At 44.3% G+C, this 21,720-nt stretch overlaps 1 protein-coding gene across 2 annotated transcripts; it reads right to left on the bottom strand.

Moving 5' to 3' along the window:
- Window positions 1–1,935: 1,935 nt before the first annotated feature.
- On the bottom strand, window positions 1,936–9,677 carry ATP4B (ATPase H+/K+ transporting subunit beta). Of its 2 annotated transcripts, none has more exons than XM_063393560.1 (7): window positions 8,118–9,677; window positions 6,570–6,698; window positions 5,334–5,447; window positions 4,358–4,557; window positions 2,985–3,047; window positions 2,376–2,468; window positions 1,936–2,239 (listed from the first exon to the last, which is right to left on the bottom strand). In XM_063393560.1, exons 1-7 carry the CDS (start codon window positions 8,227–8,229, stop codon window positions 2,078–2,080), a joined length of 873 nt encoding a protein of 290 aa, XP_063249630.1. In that variant the 5' UTR covers window positions 8,230–9,677; the 3' UTR covers window positions 1,936–2,077. The 2 variants fall into 2 exon arrangements, with proteins under 2 accessions (XP_063249630.1, XP_063249631.1); XM_063393561.1 differs by having other exon boundaries at window positions 2,991–3,047.
- Window positions 9,678–21,720: the final 12,043 nt, after the last annotated feature.

The following is a 21,720-nucleotide window of genomic DNA, read 5'->3' as shown; positions in this document are numbered from 1 at the left end:
GGATTCAGCTGCTTTTTAGCTTGTTTAGCTTTTGCCAGTCGTGCTTGTGCCTTGGGCAGGATGCCCTGCCTGTTTTCCTTCCCATGTGCATATTTTGGTCTGTATCTTGTAACTTCTGTCCTTTGTGTGCCTCCAAAGCACAGCAGTGCTCACTAGGTGACATGTTTGTATGTAGGGCTGGGCTGTGCCGTGCAGTGGTCAGTATTACAAAGTGTTTGCATGATGAGTGTTCTGCTATTTAAGTGTGCTTGCATCTGGGGTTTGGGCAGGCTGATATTAACTACACTTTTCTACTTCAGCTACACTAGCCACAGACCTTGCTCTTTGTTATTATTATTTCTGATTATAGTAAAGAAAGAAAATAATTTCAGATGGCTAGGAGTTCAAGAAACACTTAACTTCAGGATACCAGTCTTTGTACGTAGAGAACCAGATTTGGAGGATCTTTTTTTGATGTCATTAAAACACATCATCATTTGGTCAACACAGGGATGCTTCCCTTTCTCTGTTTATCCCATCACACGTCTTCTGTGAAGCTGGTCTAGGCTGTTGTTCTGGAGCTGTAGCTCTGCAGGCACACAATCCATGGGAATTTGTTCAGAGCTTGTGCCACTGCATTGCCCAGCTTATTTAAATGTTCTGTTTGTAGACAACATTTAAACCAATCTTGAGCATGAGTTATTTGTTATCAAAAGTATTTTATTGTTTTCCGTGTTATTTTGGAAAGTTGCACAGGGGGAGACCTGTGTTCCAAAAAGGATAGAAAATTGGTTTTCATTGCCTCTTAGAAGAAAGGCAAAGCCACACTGTAAAAACTGAAACAGGAAAGGCCGGGGGGAAAAAAAAAGTTACTGTATGAGGAAGCATTTTCTTACTGGTTTTGAAATGCAGAATTTTTCTAAGAAAGGCTCAAATATAATTTTTGGGTTCAAAGTTGAAATATTCCTCTCCAACTGGATTCTATCTACAAGCTGAATGTTGCTGTAGTAGAGGAGGTGATCTGTTACATCTTCTCGCTTTCTGAAATGTCTAGGCAGTGGAGGTGTAAAATGATTTCTGCTCTTGAAGATCTTTTTTAGTGTGCAGTGTTTATTCTCTGGCTGGAGCATCCTGGACTTCAGGTAACATGAACATACTATGCAGACACAACAATCCTCTCTGTATTATATGTGATACAGTCAGACTTCTCAAAGTTTAGATTCACTTAAAGATTTAGTGTTATTTCAGTGTCTTCCAGATTACTCCAAGTGACCCCAAACTCATCATTGCAATACAAGGCTATTCTACTGGATAAAACAAATAAAACCATCACAAAAACAACAGACACAAAACAACAACAAAACACCAAACAAACAAAAACCCCAAATAAATTACAGCCTCTAGTTAAATGAATAGTTTCCTGGATGTAACTGGATGCTACAGTCTTACCATTCATTTTTATTGGGTTGTATACATAGAGGTAAGTGGTACAGCGAAGTCTGAGCTAGAGGACAGATTTCAAGTTCATTTGTTTTGCAGTCATTGATCTGTCAACTAAAAAAATCTGACTCAGCTGACTACTGCAAAAAGCCAATGCATTGGGATACAGATAATTTCAATACATTTTTATACATCCTATGCAAGACAGATTGAAAATTTAATTACTTACTAGTATTTCAGAGTATCGATTTCCTGTTCAAGCTATCTAATTTCTCAATAACCAAGATTTAGTATACATCAGTTATTTATTATGGCTCAAAAAGTGATTGAGAATGATAGTTTGAGTCTATGCTTACGTTCTTTGAAGGCACAGCTGCACCCTTTGGGGGTCATACTTGTTGTGTACAAATATTTGCATGAAGGCAGCAGCAGCATCCTGTAGCCATGAAATATTAAACTATGGACATTGAGATAATCTTCATCTTTTAACACTGAGAGTAGGATCTTGTTTTTTAGCTTGATAGGCCATCTTGCAGTAGAAAATGTCTCTTTGCACTGTAATTTATATGGGGACCATAGTGAGAAAATAAATACAGATGAATATGATAGTAGTTAAGTTTACTCTTCATACGTTTTTCAGAAGTGTCTCTGTAGCTGCTCAGTCTTCTATTTTTAGTTTAAATTCCACTTTTCCTTCATATGGATCATGAACATTATCAAAGGTAATTCCAGCTCCAATGATTCTGCACACTATTTTAAGTTCTACGTTCCTTGTGATGTTCAGAAATTTCACAGCTACCAAGGGATTGCTGTAGCTGGGCTAGGAGGAGAAAAAAAAAAATTAAAAAATACTTCAATTTTACACTACCGGTTTAAAAATGAAGTTGTGAAAATAGCCTCTCCATATGTTTCACCTTACATAAAGAGAAAGAGAAGTTGAATACAGAAGCACCCACCTGAGCCTTTTTCCCGTAGTAGGGGAAGTAGTGCAGGTTGAAGGTGCCATTCACAGGGTAGTAGTCCACCTGCAGCGGGCGAGACTCCTCACCCTGTTTGTAAAACGAGAGGAAGAAGCTCTGTTGGTGAGGAAATCATCATTGCCCGAGGTGTTTCAGGGCTGCTAAGTGTGTGTTAAAGCTCAAGTTCAGCGGGCTGTTCAGCACCAGTCTTACTTTTCAAATGAAAGTGGGAATCTCCTGCTGTTACTATTGCCAAGAAAAGCAGGCGGGTGTCCTTTGATGGCAGCTGGGAATTCAGGGAGTTGGACCTGCTGAGAGCCTGAGAGCTGTGCTGAGGTGTGAGTGTCACTACAGGGAGCTGAAAGCAAACAGCAAATGTTCTCTGCAGCCCGAAAACGCAAATTTTCAGGTGATTTAAAATAAAGCAAACTTGGAGGTTTTTTCCTTAGCATGTCAGCTGGTGCAAGTACTTGCACAGAACTGAGAATATTCCAAGTGTTTGGGATCTGATTTTCAGGGCTACAAGGGTATTTTTTCTGATCACCACTGCACTTTCTTGCTCTCAAAGCTGCAGTGCTTGAAATGTGTGAGACCCAGAACTCACACCCTTACCACATATGTGCAGTTCACCCGTGGTGCAGTGCCATTGCCAGGGTAAAACTTGATAATCTGAAAAAGAAAACACATCTGGTCATCTTGGAAATTATTTTGAGATAAAACTGGACAATTAGTTATTTGAGAGCTGAGCTTCAAAGGATGCTTAATATATTCTTATGTAAGACTCTCAAACAAATCATGTGGTTTATGCAGGTAAAAAACTGTTGTGGCTTGATATTTAGGGAGCAGGACTCGGCATTACCTGGGATGGGCACTGCTGGAAGGCTCTAGGCTGGCCAGAGCAAGTAGCACTGCTCTGAGTCCAGCTCATTTACCCACCCACACCACCTGTCCTTGCTGATGCCCAGGCAGCCAGGGGCCTCCTAAAGCAGTTAATTGTGTGTCAGTAAAGGAAAAGCTGAATATTCACGCTTTTGATCTTATCCTTCTTAGAAAACCTCGGTGTTGGCAGATAAACCCTTGGGTTGGTTTGATCCTGCAACACAAATGTTGTTGCATCCTGTAGAGGCAAAAGTGGAAGGAGGTGAAGCCTCTTGGTCACTATCCGTGTCTTTTCCCTGCTGGGGTGGCACCCAGTCTTGCTAAAGAAGGCATTTTTGGAAAAAGCTTGTTTCACCAGCTAGAATCAGGGGAGCAGCTCCCCCCTCAGTTAGGGCTTGCACAGATTTTTGGAAATGCCTAAGGTGCAAACCAAACAAAAATTGCAGTGATTTTGTCTATCAGAAACTGGAGGGGAATTTGAGCTCTTCACTTTCTACCAAAACTGAATTAGAAGGCTCAGAATTTTACCCAAAACCAAATATAAAGTGCTTATGCCTTTGACTACATCCTGAAAAAATTAAACCACTGAAGATTCCCTTTTTTCCTCTCCAAAAAACGTGTTGGTGGTTTTCCCTGAGAAATATATCTTCCAGATTTGAATTTTGGTTTTATAGGTTCTACTAAAGATTTTCTTTGCTGCCTGAAGAAAAAAGATACCACCTCTCTGAAACCACATCAGTTATTGTGATATCCTGGTGCCTCAGCATAGGAGGCACAAGGCTGTGGTATTGCAGGAGGAAACTGTGCTAGTTTGTGGGATGAGAGATGTACAGAGGCACAAACTAAACTAAACTAAACTAAACTAAGCTGTAGAGAGTCAGTTCAGAGATCACTGCCCTAAGTTACTTTTGTAGGGATGGTTAAAAAGTCTCCGGTTTTTCCTGGTAACTCCAGTGATTTGTCAGGGAAAAGCACATGATTTTTGCTTCCCAGAAGAAAGCAGAGTTTAGAACCCGTGGCAGCAGAGACACAGTAGCTCCCCAGCGGAGACTCAAGCTACCCTTAATTTTTTCTGTTCAGTACCTCACACTTGTACTTACCCTGTTCATTTTTATAATTAAACAGGGTTTTCCTTCTGGAAATCCAAAAGTTGGATCTGTGATGCCAGAGCAGTTCTGAAGCATGTCTGAGGTAAATTTGCAGGACAGTTTTGTTTTATTCGGGCCATCAAAGGTGTCCTGGATGAAGTAGGTATTATTGGTGCAGTTGATGTTCAGATGCTGAGCAGCTGGTGTGTATGCTAGATGTGTGAAGGAAGAAAGAAAAAAATCCCCTCTGAAGCTTTTCATATGCAAATTATACATCCCTACATCAGGCTGGAGATTCTCTCATGGGAGACTGTACTTCAAGTGAAGTTGGGATTAGATGGAACAAGGAAAGTTTAAACTGTTTAGGGCTTTGGTTCAGTTTTGGTTTTTTTTTAACATCCAAACAAAGCAAAAGGAAAGATCGAATTAAGACTGGCAGCTTGTGTTGATAGCTCCATATAAAGTCAATTTCAAATATAATTTTTCTCAGTATGTGTGTGAGAAACATGAAGAATTAAGGCACAACAGGAATATAAATGTGCTAAGATGTGAACAGGCAAATGGAGCACATAAGCTACTTTAACTGTATTCCCTGAAGATACCATGCTTTAGGAGATTTATTGTGGCATTTTGATGTTTGTAGTCATAGACTAATTAGATTAATTTAGATGAGACTAATTTTGAAGACCTTTTGTCTTCCCTCTTCCGCCAGACTTTCTATTGGTCTATTTATTTTAAAGCTGTTTAGGAATAAATGAAGTAAAAGCCCTGAAGCAGAGCCTGGATTTTAATAGATGTATACATATGTTTGATTTATAGATTCATGAGGTGATTTGCTCATCCCTTTTGGAAGATGCACTTTCCACTCAGAATCTGTGATTTGAGACGACAAATGTAAAATGGAAGCACTGACTTAAGGTCCTCAGATCTAGTATGGGAGATAAGGCAGCACATTTTTTCAGTATTATGCAAGAAACTTCATTTTTACCTGTCAGAAAAGTGTGAAGAGTTGTCACTAAGCCTTCCCAGGTTTTGTTGTCGGATACGTTGTAATAAATCTGTAGTCCTCTGTACCCGTACACATCGGGTCGTAAGGTTACACCTTCATGAGGAAGAAAGGGGAAGACAAAGCAGAGGAGAGGTGCCAGGCACAGATTTGTTTATTCAAATTGACAGTAGCAATTGTGCTGCATCCAGACTCATTTGAAGTGTATAAGATCCTCCAGCCTTTTTGGGGAGGATTTAACCATGTACAGAAACCACCTCAGCTGTGAGTTGTTCAACCAAAACCCGAAAGCCTGTGCTGCTGCTGAATTATTTTCTTTTCACATATATCCATGCTGTTACAAGAACAGCTTGTAAAATCATTCCAGCAATTGCACTGGATTTCCCCAGGACTTGTTAGCAATGTTAGCAGCTTTTGAAAAAGACACACATAATATGTCACAGGAATTATTTTCCTAGCAAACACCAAACTTGCTGAATACTGGGAGTGGAAACTTCAAAATACAAAAGCATCTGGCAGAATCATTTTTAGGGCTTTTTTTTCCCCCTCCCACTGTGAAAACAAGCCATTGGGGTGTGAAGTTTTAGCAGTGTGAACTGATGGTCTCTGGTCATCTCCCTTGTCTCTATTCATGTCCCACAAATCTGTATTCCTAATCCCACATCTTTGTTTTATTTTTACTTCCTTGACTGCTGGCACAGCTCATCCTGCTGGCAAGATATGTCTGCTCTCTCAGGGACTTTCCATGGTGCTGGGCAAGCGTGGAAATACCCACCCCAGGCTGCTCACCCCATTGCCTCTACGTCCTGCTGGGCTCCCCAAAGGCCTCTGTGGTGCTTGGGGGTTTGGACTAGAACCTAGGACTTCCCCAGGGAATGACCCCTGCCCGTGGGGAGAGAAGGTGACCTGCTACAGGCAGGCATTGATTGTCCCAATAGCAAGATGAAATAAATGAAATATATATATATAAAATTTTCAAATTACATATTTATAACTATGGGGATATATAAATATATTCATACATCAATATGCAAATAAATGTGCCAGATTTTTTTTAAAGCCTGAAAGTGTTTTCAGGCAGAGGTTAGACTTTGCAGGGATTGTCTGGGCAGAATTGACCTGATTTATTCCACGTTGGTCTCCCCTCAGCCCTGGGCTCTGCCAATGCCTCTCAGCCCAGCCCAGCCCTGTGCAGCTGCTGTGGGACCCTGGCAGTACCTGGGGATTTCAGCTGGTCTTGGTAATCCGGCTCGTACGGATTAATTGTACTCATTAATGAATAAAGGGAGAGTGCAAACAGCCCCGACATCACCACGTAGAAGGCCAGGTAGTAGAGGCTGATCCACACTGTGGGAAAGAATAAGGGCAGAATTTCAGATTTTGAGCAAGGCCTTGCAGTGCTCTCTCTGCAGCCAGGATGATCCTGGCAGCAGCAGCTGTGTCCATTCCACCCTTGTCCCCAGGGAAGTTCTCCCTGTAAAGAGACAGGTGCTTTGGAGCATTTTCTCTACACTCAAAAAAAGATTCTTATAGAAAAAAGTTGTATAGTTTTACAAGGATTTTTGAAGGGGTTGGTGCCGTGCTCAGATTATTTAAAGTTTAAATGTTATTTGGCATCTTGAAATAATTCCAAGTATTAAGAGCATTTATTTACTTACACATGAACTAAGCAACACATGATGAGTTTTTTCTTCAACAAACACAATTTGCTCCTCGTGTTATTTGGGTGACAGATGACAGTACTTCAGGTGTGTTGGTTTTAGACCTGAATATTTTCATTGCCTTATACAGCTGAAATCACCAACAGCAAAATGTGCCATCTTGCTGCTTTATTGTGCTGTGAGGTAATGTAAGATTATCGATGTGTTTCTGTCTGAATGTGCCTAAAGTGTCTTACACGCGGCTGGTGCTGTATGAGCAGCCAGTGGTTGTTTTGGAGAGGTGCTATTAGAAACCTCTGCTTGAAATCATAGGTGCCTTGTAGCACCTTCTTTACCAACTGGAAAGGCTCACATTTCATCTGTAAAATTCTGGTTTTAGGAGTGGTCAGTAAACTACATGCACAGGCAGCAAAAAATCACTGGAAACTTGCAGCTACTCCTACAGTCTGTGGGAAGAGTCTGGATCTTCCTTACAATGGTCCTGGCTTCCCTTCCCAGAATAGCTCATAATACAGATCATCATTGCAGACACAAGATGAAGTTTGGCTGTGGGAAGGGAGGCTCAGCTGAAACACTTGCTAGTATAAAATATATGCTGGTATGAAATACCTGCTAGTATGAAATACATGTTGGTATGGAATACATGCTAACACGCAGTGATGAGACACAAGATCTACTGAACAAACAATAATCCAGAAAGGAATTTCAGAAAAGCAAAACTTATTTCCAAAGAATTGGATAAACTCACCAATTAAGCAAATTTTTCCATGTACCTGAACCCCCTTTTAATTAGCAATGTAAAACCACACTATAACCATCAGCTATTAACCCCCAGCTATTAATAAGTTTCCTGTTAATGTGATTATTTTTCTCCTTTTGACATATTTGGTTCAAAACCAGTTTAAAGTCATATATTTGCAGAACTACATGGATCAATGTTTTGATCTACTTGATCCAGCTCATGGAGCTGCCCAAAAAGTGGCTTAGAAGCACATATGAGAACTGCTGGCTTCATTGTGTCCCACTCTTTAGGACGACATCCCCCCACAGCCCAGTTTTGAAGCATACCAGAAGGGAGGGAAGAATCTTGCTCGTGAAAACCTACCCCAGTTAATCAAGGACCTTCCCAAGAAGAGCTTTGTTTCTGGATTCCAGACAAAACGACGGAAATCTGCCATACGTTCGCTGCAGGTCTTCTTTTCATTTAAAGTTGCCATTTTCTCAGAAAAGTTCCCAAAAATGTGTCCACCTTGGAAACTAAGAAATTCAACTGGTGCCCAGACAGTCGACCAAGAAAAAGACTTTGGGTTTTATACCTTCTTCTCCACTGAAGGTCACTGAGATTGCTTCCTGTGCCAATGAAAGCCCCTGCTGGCCACTATCAGCCTTTATAAAGGTGTTGATAACGCTGGCAAGGGAAAGTTTGTTCCTATCAGATGCCCTTCTCCTTTCTCTTGGCTGCCTTGGCAGGTCAGCAGAGTTACGCATTTTGCCCAGTGCCCGTAGGCTCTGTGATAGACTCTGTGTGATAGCCATTATCAGAGCAGATAAGGCAACAGAGAACTTGTTTCTATCTGGGTTTTCTTTTTTTTTTCTTTTTTTCCAAGTAACCTGCAAGTAGTAGACACAGTTCTCCCACTACACTATGTAGCCATTTGTTGGGACATAGGGTATTGCAGAAAATAATTAATGACTTGTTAAATATGCAACTACTTTTGGGAGCTGTTTGCAAGCGGAGGGAAGACAAGAAGGTGGTTGGGATTTACTAAGGGTGCACCTCATCCAGCAGTCTGTGAGACAAGTGGGCTGGTCGGCAAACACGGAGGCTTTCCAATTCCACATCACCCAGTTTGGCATCAGCAGAGCGGGTGACACAGCAGCCAGGTGGGGAGCTGAGCTTTGGCTGGGGAAGGGCCAGGGGACAGAGGGCAGCTGGATGGCAGCTGGGACCACAGTGCAGCACTCAGCACACGGACATCCAGCTGCAACCAGTATGGAGTGGTGTCCCTGAGGGGCCAGTTCTGATACTGGGACACAGACCAACTCAGTCAAGCCAGAATCATAGAGTCACAGGATGGTTTGGGTGGGAAGGGACCATAAAGATTACCTAGTTCCACCCCCGCTGCCATGGACCAGGACACTTTCCACTAGACCAGCTTGCTCAGGGATCCATCCAACCTTGTCTTGAACACTTCCAGGGATGGGGCACCTACAGCTTCTCTGGAAAATCAGTTTCATTGTCTCGCCACCTTCACAACAAAGAATTTCTTCCTAGCATCTGATCTACACCTGCTCTCCTTCAGCTTGAGGCCATTACCCCTTGTCCCTGAGCATGCAATAGGGCTCTCTTGTTTCACATCACAAAACACCCTGATGGGCTGGCCTCCCCTCTTCCATGACCCAGACCTGAGAACGCAAGCAAAAATATCAATTATATGTTTGGTGAGATCCAAGTGGCAGCATGAGGGGCTCAGAGGGGACACTTGGCTGTGTGCTGCATGCTGTGTATGTGGACAGCCTGCTCCCGTGCCATGCCACCTTCATGGACTTGTTCCCTGTCCCTCCTCTGTTTTGCAGCAACAGAGACCATGAAGAGAGAAGGGCCATCAGGAGCAGAACCTTTGTAAGTACAAGAGTTCTCAGTATAGAAATTTCCCATTGGGAACCCATTTCCCATTTCCACCACCTTACAAACAAGCTCACTTGGGACTTGGTGAACTGCCAGATGCTTGGCATGGCTGAGCTATGGGCAGCATCCATGGGCAGAATCTGGGATTCTCCTGGCAAATTTGCACATGACTGAAAATGTGCTCTGCCTGCCTGAAGTGGTTTATCAAGGTAGGATGGAGCAATTGCTGTTCTGTGGGCTCTGTTAAAGGACTCCTGGACACTGCAGTAATTTGTCAGGGTACTTTTTACTGACTAGTAGGCAACTCTTCATGGTCCCACAGGAGGGCTGGTCTAAGCTCATTCTTGCTTTACAGTCCATTAGGATTTACCCAGCGACCCCTTCCCTCACCTGCCCCACAGGGCTGTCCATCCCTGCCCAAATGCCCTGGCATTGTGGCCATTGTAGCCAGCCCTGGTCCCATTGCAGTGCCAATCCCTTGTCCCATAGCCTTTTTTTGTGTTTAATGTGTCCCAAACTGCCCGAGGAGGGACTAATGTTTGCTTTCCTTGGCCAGTTTTTAACGCCTGCACCACTGACCTTGGGCTGGCCACTGAGGGGAAGGACAGCTGAGAGGAAAGGTCACACAGGGGAGAGGGAAGGCTGCTCAGGAACATGGAGTGGCACAAGGCTGGAGGGGAGACTGTGGGCTGGCTGCTCCTCCTGCACATCCCAGGCATGGTGGTGGGCAGGGCTAGGCAGGATCCATTGCACTTTTTCTCTCTTGCTGATCAAGGCACCGGCAAGACAAAGCCTGGGCTCAGGGAGACCAAACTGCTCCAAAAGAAACCAACGCAGAATGTGTTTGCAAGGATCACACTCCTGTGACCAGAGTAGCTGAATGATTTGCACAGACAGGGAGGTGAAGCCCCTTCCTCCCTCCATGGTTTGCACAATTAACAACTTGAGTAATAAGCTTGAAGGCCACTTTTGCAGCACTGTGCCTAAAAGGTTGGATCCAGGCTGAGATGTTATCCCTTGGAGATGTTGTCCTGAGCAGACCTGTGTGCCAGCACTCCTTGGCACACCAGGCCTGGCTTTATCCCAGGCTTCTTGCATGCCATACCAGCCTGAACTGCTCTAAGTTCACCCAGCACTGACTGGGAACTCGGTGTCAATGTTAATAAAACATTAACTTTGTTTACTCATGATAAGGGCCCTTACAGATTCCTCCCTCTTGTGGAGGCTGTGCAGGAGGTGGTGGTGAGTACCAGGAGGGACAGCTCGCTGCCTGAAGCCTCACTGGAGTACTGCCAGCACTGGGATGGGGCTCAGCCTGCTGGGTGGCTCTGTGATGCTGCCTCTCCTAGCACCAGCATTGTCTCCTGAAGGAGGCGTTCACCCCCTGATCCCTTGGTGACTCCCCAGTGTGCAGCACAGACTGCATCAGCTGGGAGGAGAATCCATCCTGGTACAGCAAGGTGTGGGGGGGCATCCCACGGGCTCCCTCCCAACCTGGGGGTTGTACACTAGGCTGGCATTGGAAGTTCATCTCCCTTCCATGGCAGAAATGAGGTTTATGCCTCTGCCTTTGGCCCATGTCTGTCTTCTGTATTAAAAAGTCAGAGGCTGACTGGACATGTCAGACTTTCTCTGCCTTTCTCATGGAGGGGGCAAAAATTTCTCCTGAAAGTTTTCTGAAGTAAAAAACTTAGTATGTAAGAGAATCCCAGTCCCTCAGACAGTGTGGCACAGTGAAGGAACAGCCTTTGCATCCAGCTTTCTATCTAATTTCAGAGTTTGAGGTGTGATTTTTTTGTGTGTGTTATGTTTTTTCCTTTGCTGCATTGTGTTTCACTAATAACCCCTCTCATTTGCCTCTCCTGTATTTTGCAGTTTGACAGAAGAAAATACACTGGCATTTTTTCAAGCTAGGGAACACAATTATTCTGTGTTTGAAATAAAGACATCTGATCTGCAGCCTGAGCAATTCAGGGAAGCAAAACAGGGAAAACGTCTTGGAGTTGAACTGAACTGATGCTCCCATTGTTTTCAGCCTCAGGGAAAGCAATAAGAGCAAGGAAGGCAATAGTGCTGTGCTGGGTTTATGATAGCTCAGCATGGTCAGGCAGTGGAAAAGGCAAAGCAGCCTCTCTTCAGGGCTTGGCTGGTCTCTGCTCGTGTTTGTCAGGGGCTGCAGACCCCATCATGAGCCTAGCCAGATCCCTCTACTCCCCCTCTGCCTCCTGGGAATCCAGAGGAAATTACTGCTATGAAAAACTGCTAAAATGAATGCAAAAATAAACCTAGCAAAGCCCAGAGGTGTTTCTTTCAGACACAGTTTAGTGCCAAATCCTGCTGTTTTGGGGCAACTTACTACTGCTTGAGGTGTATTTCAGATGATGGCAAAAACCAGGGTCCTTGGGAACATTAAACATCCCATGAAACATCTCCAGCTGTTCTGACTTCATCACCTTTCACTGAAGGGGTGTCTCTTCTGCAAAGGCTATCACAGGCCATAGAGTTTCAGGTGGTGTTGCAAGAAAATAAGCCACATGCCCAGCTGAATACCCATCTGCAAAGCTGCACCCTAGCTCTCATTCCACTCAAAATCGTGTTTGTGGACCACAGGGATGCTCATCAAGTAAAGCCAAGAATTTATTGATCACATAAATGAAATTTTAAGAGTCTATTCATTATTACTCCAAATCCAGCTGTTACAGGAGAGAGTAACACAGTAGAAACCATACCCACATTTTTGGCCTCTGCACTTTTTTCTTAATTTTCCATTCCCCCATCCACCACTTCTTGGGGCCCTAAGGTGGTGGGGCATTGTGGCTGGCAGGGACAGCCAGAGGCAGGGATATCCAGGGACATCCATAGACATCCCCCAGCTGGCTCAGCCTTCAAAGGTGGGCTTCTCCCAGCCTGACCTCCCCATGGCTGTTGTGGCACTGTCACCTCGTGAGATATTGCTCTCCTCTACCTTTTGTTCCTTCCTTTATCCTCCTTACTTCGAGGACTGTTGCCATACTGCTTAGCCAAGATATTAATAATTTAATAACTTTGCAGTCTTACTCTCTAGGCCAGTTACCTTAAACTCTGTTACTGCCATTTTCTGTTGAACTTCTCCCAGCTTGTCAGTGGCTTGGGGGTAATAAGGTGTCCAAAATTGAATGGTGTTCAAGATGTGGCCTCACCAACCTGAAATCCTCTAAAATCCATGGCAATGTGCCCACTGGCTTAAGTTTACTTTGGGATCTGGCCTAAAGAGAAGAATATTGCTTTGTCAGCTTGGTAGCATAATGTCTCAGCATGAGCCACTCAAAATTACATATGGATTTTGTTTTTTACACAGCCCTATTAAGTTGCATATTCAAGTGTATTTAGAGGATGTAACCTGATGTCAGTCAAAGTGGACACTCCCTGACCATGGTGGAGCCTTGCCAAACCCTGGTGAGAAGATGACTGGTTTCTGGTTTTTTGTCACATACTCAGAACCTGGTCCCCAGCAGGCACTGAAAGCTCCTGCCCCACCCAACACCACTTAGTTGGGAGCCCAACTAAGGTAAGGAAGGCTGGAGCCATCAGGGTTTGCCTGCACACAGCAGGTTTGCAAAGCCTTTGGCTGTGTTGGTTTGGACCTTAACTCTGCAACAGACTGTGCAGGGAAAGGTCAGCTCCAACCAGGTGAGAAATCAATGCCAGTGGAAGGCATTGTCTCAAACTGTGGCTGTTAAAATGTCACTGGGAAAATCTGCTTTTACAGATGTCTGCCTTCATTGAAAATTGCCCTCAAATATGCATGGCTGGTTCCTCCATTGATGTCAGTCTGATTAATACCATATTTGTTAAGAGCTAAATCCCCATAGGCCTTATTTCCCCAACAGATAACAATCAAGTATATATATGTATATATATATATATAAATATTTAACAGAATTTTTAAAAATACATATATATTCTTTATTTTCCCTCCAGGCTGATATCAGGAAGCAAGGGCTAGAAAGTGTAGAATTATCTTCCAGTACAACCCCAGTGACTGTTCAGCTGTTAATGAGCTCAGTTTAGCATGCAGACATCCTTTTACAGTCCTTGTCCCTCTGCAGCTACTCAGCTGTCCTCCTGGCTTTGTTACAACAAACCAATGCTCTTTTTATTGATGTGGCTCCTGTCGCTGCATAAAAAAATACTTGGTTGAATAAAGTATTCTGAGTTATCAAAAAGATGGAATGGTGCTATGCTATAAAGCACCCCAAACTCATTTTCTTTTTTCCAAAGACTCAACTCCCACTACAGCAGGGCTGACAGTGGGGCTGTGTGGTGCTGTCCTGCCCCCACACAAGCAGCAGCAGTGGGGTGCTGGCATGGGCAGCCACCACAGCATCCCTCTGGGGCTGCCCACAAGGCTGGAGGAGAGGGGGATCAGCCCCCAGGGCCCTCCATGGTGACCTGCACATCCCTGCACCGCTCTAGACCGTGGCCAATCTCACTTTGCACATCTCCAGAACAAGGGGCATTTTTAACTGGTGTCTAAGTGATTCAGGAAACAGCCAAAAGAATGCGTTCAGTCTTCATCCAGAGGCAGAAATATTTCTCTTGTTCCAATAAATGTTGGTCAGTGGGAAAAGATGATGGGGACTTTTCCTGACAGTGACTGTAAGCACTAAGATCCTCCAGAGAAAAGGAAGTGAGAGAAATTTGAGGACAAGGGCTGAGAACAAGCAGATTTTAGTATCAAATTATCTCTGTGTTGTACCTACTTGTACAGCCATTAAACCTAAGCTACACTGTCTTCTGAGAAAATCTTATCTTCAGCAACCTGGCATTAAAAAGGTACACAGTTAAAGATTAAATAGTTCTGCTTTTGGCTACTTAGCTACAGGACTTACAAAACTGAGTTTTCAGAGAGGCAAGGTGAACAGTTTTAATGGAGATGCTATTAATTCAAATGTTGTCTGAATCAACATTTCAAAGGAAGGCTAGAAATTAGAAAAATTATATAGAAATTATAATTATAGAAATTTACTATAAAACTGAGGTTTTCACTAAAACAGGTTAGGAGCATTTATGGCACTTTTATGTTCCACTGTCATCCTGCTGAGATTGGAACATTTCAGAATATGGCTATGCATTTGAATTTCAGTATCAGTACATCTTAATATTGATCTGAGTGCCTGGGATCAGCATCCATAATGGATAATGAAGCTTATGATCCCAAGGCACCCTCATGAAATACCATTATTTAGAATTTACTACTGCTATAAGCAGAAATTGTGAAGATATTTGTGAATGGGTTTCAAAATACATTCCAGTTGTTATAAAGAACTTGTTCTGTTCCTAAGCTATAGTACTGGATCAAAGATGTATTTTTTTGCATTTATAAATTGCTGTGAATGTGTAGCTAGATTTATTCCTTCCTAGAAATAAGTATTAAGGTTGGTGGATTTGGCAGAGTGTGTGGCAAAGACCACCAACCACATCACAAAACAATGAACCTACTTCTGATCTGACAAGTACAGCATTGTCTGAAAGCCAAACTTGAACCTGAAACCCTCAACAGAAGAGAGAAAACAACTGATTCAGCCTTCAGTCTACCCCAATTACTTTAAAGACCCTGTCTGAGACTCATGACACAGAGTTCAATAAAAATCCCACTCCCCCAGCCACTCATCCTGTACTCCTGCTGGGTAGGACTCTTCTTGCTGAGGATGTTCTGTGGAGTGAGAGACATCTGTATAATGACAGTTCTCAGAAAACTGCTGTTATCAGGGGAAAAAAACAACAAAGAGAAGGAAAGGGAGAGATCACAGAATTGTTCATTGGCATCTTTTAAACAAAGGAGCCTAATTTATCTTTTTAGGTAGTTTGTACAAACAGCAATCAACCAGAGGCACACATGGCAGGTCTGTTGGGGGAGGGGAGACACAGACATAGCAGGCATTCATGAGACTCATCAAAAAGTTATTTTGGTCATGGCCTTGTTTGATAGTTCCAGAAAGGCTTTTTTCAGCCCTAAAACACACATGTCCAGAAATAGATTTTATCTAGTATTTTTATTTTCCTCCCTGGCCAGATTTTCATAATGTTTTAAAATTCCATTGCAATCTCCCTTCTTCAGCTGTGACAACAGTAGCATCATTCAGTGCACCAGGACAACAGAGCTGAGCAGGCTATTCCTTCCCACGGCCCCAGGGACAGCAGCACCCTCTTAAGGGGGTGTACAGGACAGAAGGTGTCACTGATGATCTTTGATTTCTGTGCCCCTGTAAACAGCTGCTTTTCCTCGACTCAGTAAAGTCACTGTAAATGCCAATACTGCAAAATGCAGTTATCGATGTATGAATCATTAGCAGGTGGCTCTGAGGATGGGTAACATGATCTGCAGACTTTCAGTAAGAGGTCACAGGACCTGAGGTGAGGCCAAGGTGCTCTTGGGGACACACAGCACTGTGGTTGCCTGCTGGGCTCCAAAGCTGGGCATGGGATGCAGCTGGGTGGGAGAAAGGCTGTCAGCTACTCCTGCAGAGGATGGCTGGGGTCTGAAGCTCCACAGTATTTAGCTGCTCCCCTCCAGTCTCCCAGAACTACTGCAGCTGAGACTGTTTCCAAGCCCTCCTATGTCCCAGTGACCCCGTTTGCCTCAATGCACTTAATTGCCACTTTTTCTAACCTTGGATTATTTCCACAGAGGTGTTTCTGCTGCTGGGCTGGTGGAGGCAGTATCTGGCAGTGCTGAGTAGATGGAGAGAATGTCCCTGGACCTTTGGGGCAGCAGCCTGGCCTGCAGCCCCAGAGGGAGCTGTGGGGCAGTGCTGGGGCTGCAGCAGCTCCTCACATGCCTGTTCTCCAGGCAGTGCAGAGCCACAGGCACACTTCCCCAGGCCCCCTCGCAGCAAGAGGCACCCTGATGACAATGACCATGTTACAGCCAAAAAGCTGGGGAAATGTGGGTTATTTCTGGTTTCACACACATCCTCAGAGACCCAGAGCTCTGGCACTGAGACCTGGATGAAGCTGATGAGACTTGAAAGAGAGAAGAAAGCTTTCAGTGCACCTTGAGGATAGCAAGGAGAGCAGTTTTGCTGCCTAATGAAGTTGCTTATGCTTTCTCCTCACTTCTCTTTCTGTTGGTCTGTTTCTCTCCTGCATTTCGTCTTCTAATCCCTTGCCCCTCTCTTCTGCTTTTACAGCTGCTCAGAGATCCTGCTGCCCATCCAGTGTTCTCTCCCACCACACATCCCACTTGTCTTTGCCTGTGTCCAGCTGTGCTTTGTGCTGCTGTCAGCGGGGTGCAACTGGCCTTGTTCCTGGACATAGCAACCATCCTCACATCACACATTGCTGTTGATTGCTGGTTTGGGGATTTCCATCTCAGTCATATTGGCTGTTCCAGGGGCAGTCAGAGCCCAGACCACAGGGCAAAGTGCATTCATTACCTGTGCACCTCATAAGCTGCCACCCAAAAGCCCTTCATAGAAGATGTGCTTGTGCTCAGCAAGTGAGAAAATGCTTGCTAGGCTTGTGATGGAAAGTGTTTGTTGTCTAAGTGCCTGAAAAATGTGGGCTCCCTAAAACTTTGTCTTATTTAGAAAGTAATCTAAAATAATTTTTGGAAGTATCCAGAATGTTCCTAGTCAAATATCTATTTATATCCCCAAAGTGCACTGCAGGACTCAGAGATACTAACACTCATCCAGAGCTGCTGCACCCCCTGGACATGCTGGACAGAGGCAGGGTAGCTGTGTGTATACATACACACCCACTGCTGATTCCTCTGTGGTGCCATTCTATTCAAATGGCAAAAGTCTGGCTGTTTGGATCCTATATTGCTGGAGATGCGGGAGGGGGATTATGGATTTAGGCTGACATCACTTCTCTATTTATGTCCACAAGGAATGCATGCACATGTGTCTGGACCTTCCTAAACATTCTGCAAACACATTTATAAATCAATGTCATTTCAGCCAGCCAGCCAGGAGGATCAATATTCACCATCAGTGTCCTGAGCAGCATTGATCCCCCTCATACCTGCACAACAGGGACTAAAAGCTGTGTGGTAGCTGTTAGAAGCTGTCCTTCAAGCTATGTGTTTTAAGGATGCACATGTGCACTGATCTGAAGGATTAAGGGATAACTTGGTGAATATACACCTTCCTCCTAGACAGTGAGAAGGGATGAGAAAGCAGGTTGTAACCTACTGTCACATCTGTCACCTGGTACTGTACTTCCAGACCAACAGCATTAGTGAGACAGTTCAGGGTGGAGAAGAGCAGATGGAGAGACCTGTCAGGCAATTTTTTTCAACATGGGAGTAATAGCTGCTGTGGGAGGACCCACCAGCAAATCAGCCCTGCTTCTGGAGGTGAGGATCTGCCTGTACAGGTGACCTCAGCACAGAGCAGGGAGAAGAAAAGCTTTTTCATATTGGTGTGTTTGACCCTAATTATTGGTCACCTTGCAGAAAGGACATGATTATAAGAAAAAAATCTATATACTTATTAAAAATTGTGCAGTCATTTTTACATTGAAGCTCCTTTTACTGCTACTTAGAGGACTTTACTGTCTCAAAGCTAGGGAAATTGAATTTCTCTGCATCTAGGTGTGAAGCACTGAGTATCAACATTTTATGTGCTTATGCCCTCCTTGGGAACTTTATCCACAGGTTTTCCATTCAGTTGTAAATAGTTTCTGAAACTGCAGTTATGAGCTCACTGTACAAAGACTGGGAAGCATTTCTTGATGTGTGTTGTACAGCAAGGAATAGGGAAACCAGGGTGGCTTCCTCTAGCCAAACTAGGGTGGCTTTCTCTGGCCTCCAACAGCAGTGTGAAGCCAAATGGAAAAGGTAAGGAAGAGCTTTTCAGGGACAGCACTGAAAGCAGTCTCTCAGCATCCCTCCCTTTTTATTCTCAGGGTTGATCTTGAATAGACTTTCCTGTTGTCAAACCAATTACAATCAGTAAATAATGTCAATCTGACTATTTGAGGAGCAACCTGGGCAGGGCAGATAAGGTGTCACCAGTGGGGTGCCAAACGAGCTGAACACGATCATGTGTCCTTTGGGTCCCAGGAGCAGGGCTTGCAGGCTGGGATGAAGGCACAGTCTCCCCAGCACACACTTTGCACACAAAACGTTTTGGGGTTTTTTGTACCAATGGTTTGCAGGACATCTCAGAACAGCAATGTGGATTTTTCCCCTGCTCAGGTGGCTGAGCCTTGTGGGGATTCTTGATCTAACACCCACCAGACTGGGAACTGCTCTGCATCCTGAGACCCCTCTCCCAGCAGGAAACAAGGGGGGACCCCTCTGGCTTCATCAAGCCCCACTATGTGCCACGGGGCTGGAAGCCCTGGAGCTGATTGCTCAATCCCTGTGCTCAAGCAGCCACTGCAGGCTGGGCTGGGGGGGAGAGGCAGCATGTCTGGGCATAAGGTGAGGGCCCAAATGACTCCAAGGGATAACCAGACAGACAGACACTTTTATCCTCTGAACCAGTGATGATGACTCTCTTTTCAACTGGTCTGTGTCTTTCTGAGCCCCGGTGATCTTGGAGCCTACAAAGAAAATATCTCTGCAGCCCACAAATTATGTGCATATTGTGTGTATAGGTATTTTTCTATCCTTTGAAGCTTCTGCCTGACAGGATCATTTGCTGCCCTGTGCTGCTTGGATTAGAAGACACAGCTGGCAACTGCTCCCTGCTGGCTTTCTTACTGCCATTCGTGCACTTACTGATCTCCCTCAAGCTATCCCCTCTCATCTTCTCTTCAAACAGAAGAGCATTCCTGGATTTATTGGTTTCTGGTGCAGAAGCCTTTCAGTACCTTTGGTTATCCTCACTGATGATTCACTGGTGCATCAGGAGCATCTTCACATCTTTTCCAGTTCTGCTGTAGCTTTCTGGATGTGGGGAGCAGCACACAGTATCCAGCTTAAGAAACATCTGCCCCTAAAATCAATGTGTCTGTTCAATATTACTGGTGCCTATTGGTGATGTACAGAGAAGAAAGCAGGATGCATCCAGGAGGGGCATTAAATCCCAATAAATAAATGATACATTTCCCAGCAGACCAGTCTGGGCTATCAAATGTCCTTTCATAAGAAGGGAGTGTAAAGCTTTCTGTCCTGCTGGGAGAAGGTCCCCCTGCAAGCAGCATTAACATCCTGGGAGGCATCACCAGCCACTGTGTGTCACTGCTGGATTCTGATGGGAAACTTCACCTCTTCATTCCTGGACCTCCGTAGTTTCTTTAGACGAGTTTCAGTTCTTTCAGGACATTGATGAAATATTGTGACACAAATCAGCATATTTGCTTTCTATTCAGGAAACCACCCATTATGCCCCCACTTTTCCTCAACATATGCTGTATGGACTGTGTAGAGAAGAAAAGCCATGCTCTTCTGTATAGTGGGATAAACTGAGAAGCACAATCCATGACAAGAGAGGAAGGAAACTGACTTACTTTTTACTAGATATCTCCTTCTGGAAGTGCTTGGTTGCAAGACCTCAGCAATTGATTCTTGTAGGGATCAGTGCCAGGGCTGCCTGCTGAACAGTCTATTAAAGCTGTTCACAGAAGATCAAAACTGATTTTGTAGATAAAAGAAAACTGAGCTGGACTGAACTACTCCAGGACACCCATCTGTTTGTGAACCTACTGGAAAGCTGGAAAGGAAGCTGGCCTACGTGCAGACTCGATGTTGTCTCTGTGAATGGCCCATCTGGGTTTTTGAAGCTGACACTCCTCAGACAAGCTGCCCCATGATGAGCAGAGTCAGCAGGGGCTGTTTCCCATGTTTCTCTCCCTGTATAATTTCTCTGGTGCTTCCCAATGTGATTGACCTCTCCTTGAAACCCTTCTGCAGTGAATGCATTTACTACCTCTCCCTTCATTGTCTGGTTGTTTTTCCCCAGATATGTTATCCTTGAGATTTCCAGCCCTCTGCAAAGTGTGATTATGTTTGGCCACTGGGTTCAAGTGTTATTACAGGGGATTGATAGGCAGCACAATTGCATAAGTCCCAGCTTCAGCAGAAACAAGGATAAAAATGCCCCAGAGAGAACAAAAAGGAGAAAAATAACCTCACTTAAGAAACCTCCATACATTCAGTGGTTAAAAGCAGAGCCTTCCCAGGCAACTTCCACTTAAAGAAGTGGAAGAACATCCTTGCACTGCAGGCAGAGTTATCACATGAGGCTTGACCTTCAGATGCTGTATTAACAGATAGATTATCTTCCTACCAGCTAATAATCTGCAAAAGAAAAGGGCCTAACAACTATTCATAACACAGACACTCTAAAAGAACCTGTTTAGCGCCTCTGATGTCGATTTTGGAGTGCAGAAGAATGGTAGGCGTATCACTTAGTGGGACTGCAGTTTCGAAGGCGCCAGATCTCTCCCAGGTTTCAACAGGCAGATCAGCTACATGGAGGAGTTTCATCTGGAGCTGCACATGCAAATCCCTGTTGTACTTTATTCACCTCACCTAACCCAAGCCCACCAGCCCTCAGCCTCTGCATATGGGTCGGTGTGCCTGTGTAGATGCTGATGTACCATGTCCTACCCCAGAGGTGTAAACTCTGGTTTATTTCTGCCAGGAACCAGCTCCTCTCAGGGGGTTGTCAGGGCCCCTCAGAATGCAGGGGTTTGTTTTCTCAGTTCAGTAAATGTGACCCTGGAACCAGGGTCCTAGAGACCAGAGCATTTCTGCAGGTGAGCTCAGCTTCTCGGTGACTGACATTCTGGGGGGTAGGTATCTCTGTTTTCACCCAGGAAAAGGGGCAGAAGATCTCAGGTTTCTTCTGATACAGCATGAAAAGTATTTTTTTCCATGCAACTGATTCTTCCTTTGAGGCCTTAGAGCCTCTTTCTTCAGTGATGCCTTTTAGAGCACATAACATATTAAGCTAAGGTTTTCTAAAGGAATAAGATACTACTACAGATAGTCTTAGGGCTCCTAACTGGCAACCTAAGCAAGCCAGCATTATTTATAAATGAGAGCAAAGTAATTGATAGCAGCAATACAGACTTGGTATTCAATTTCTCTGTCTGAAATTTCTGGCACTGCTGTACTCAGCACTGCAACTCAAAACTG

This window comes from Prinia subflava, chromosome 3 (assembly GCF_021018805.1).
Source record: "Prinia subflava isolate CZ2003 ecotype Zambia chromosome 3, Cam_Psub_1.2, whole genome shotgun sequence".
In the NCBI taxonomy this organism is placed as follows: Eukaryota; Metazoa; Chordata; class Aves; order Passeriformes; family Cisticolidae; genus Prinia; species Prinia subflava.
This window is presented reverse-complemented; position numbering and strand designations above follow the sequence as displayed.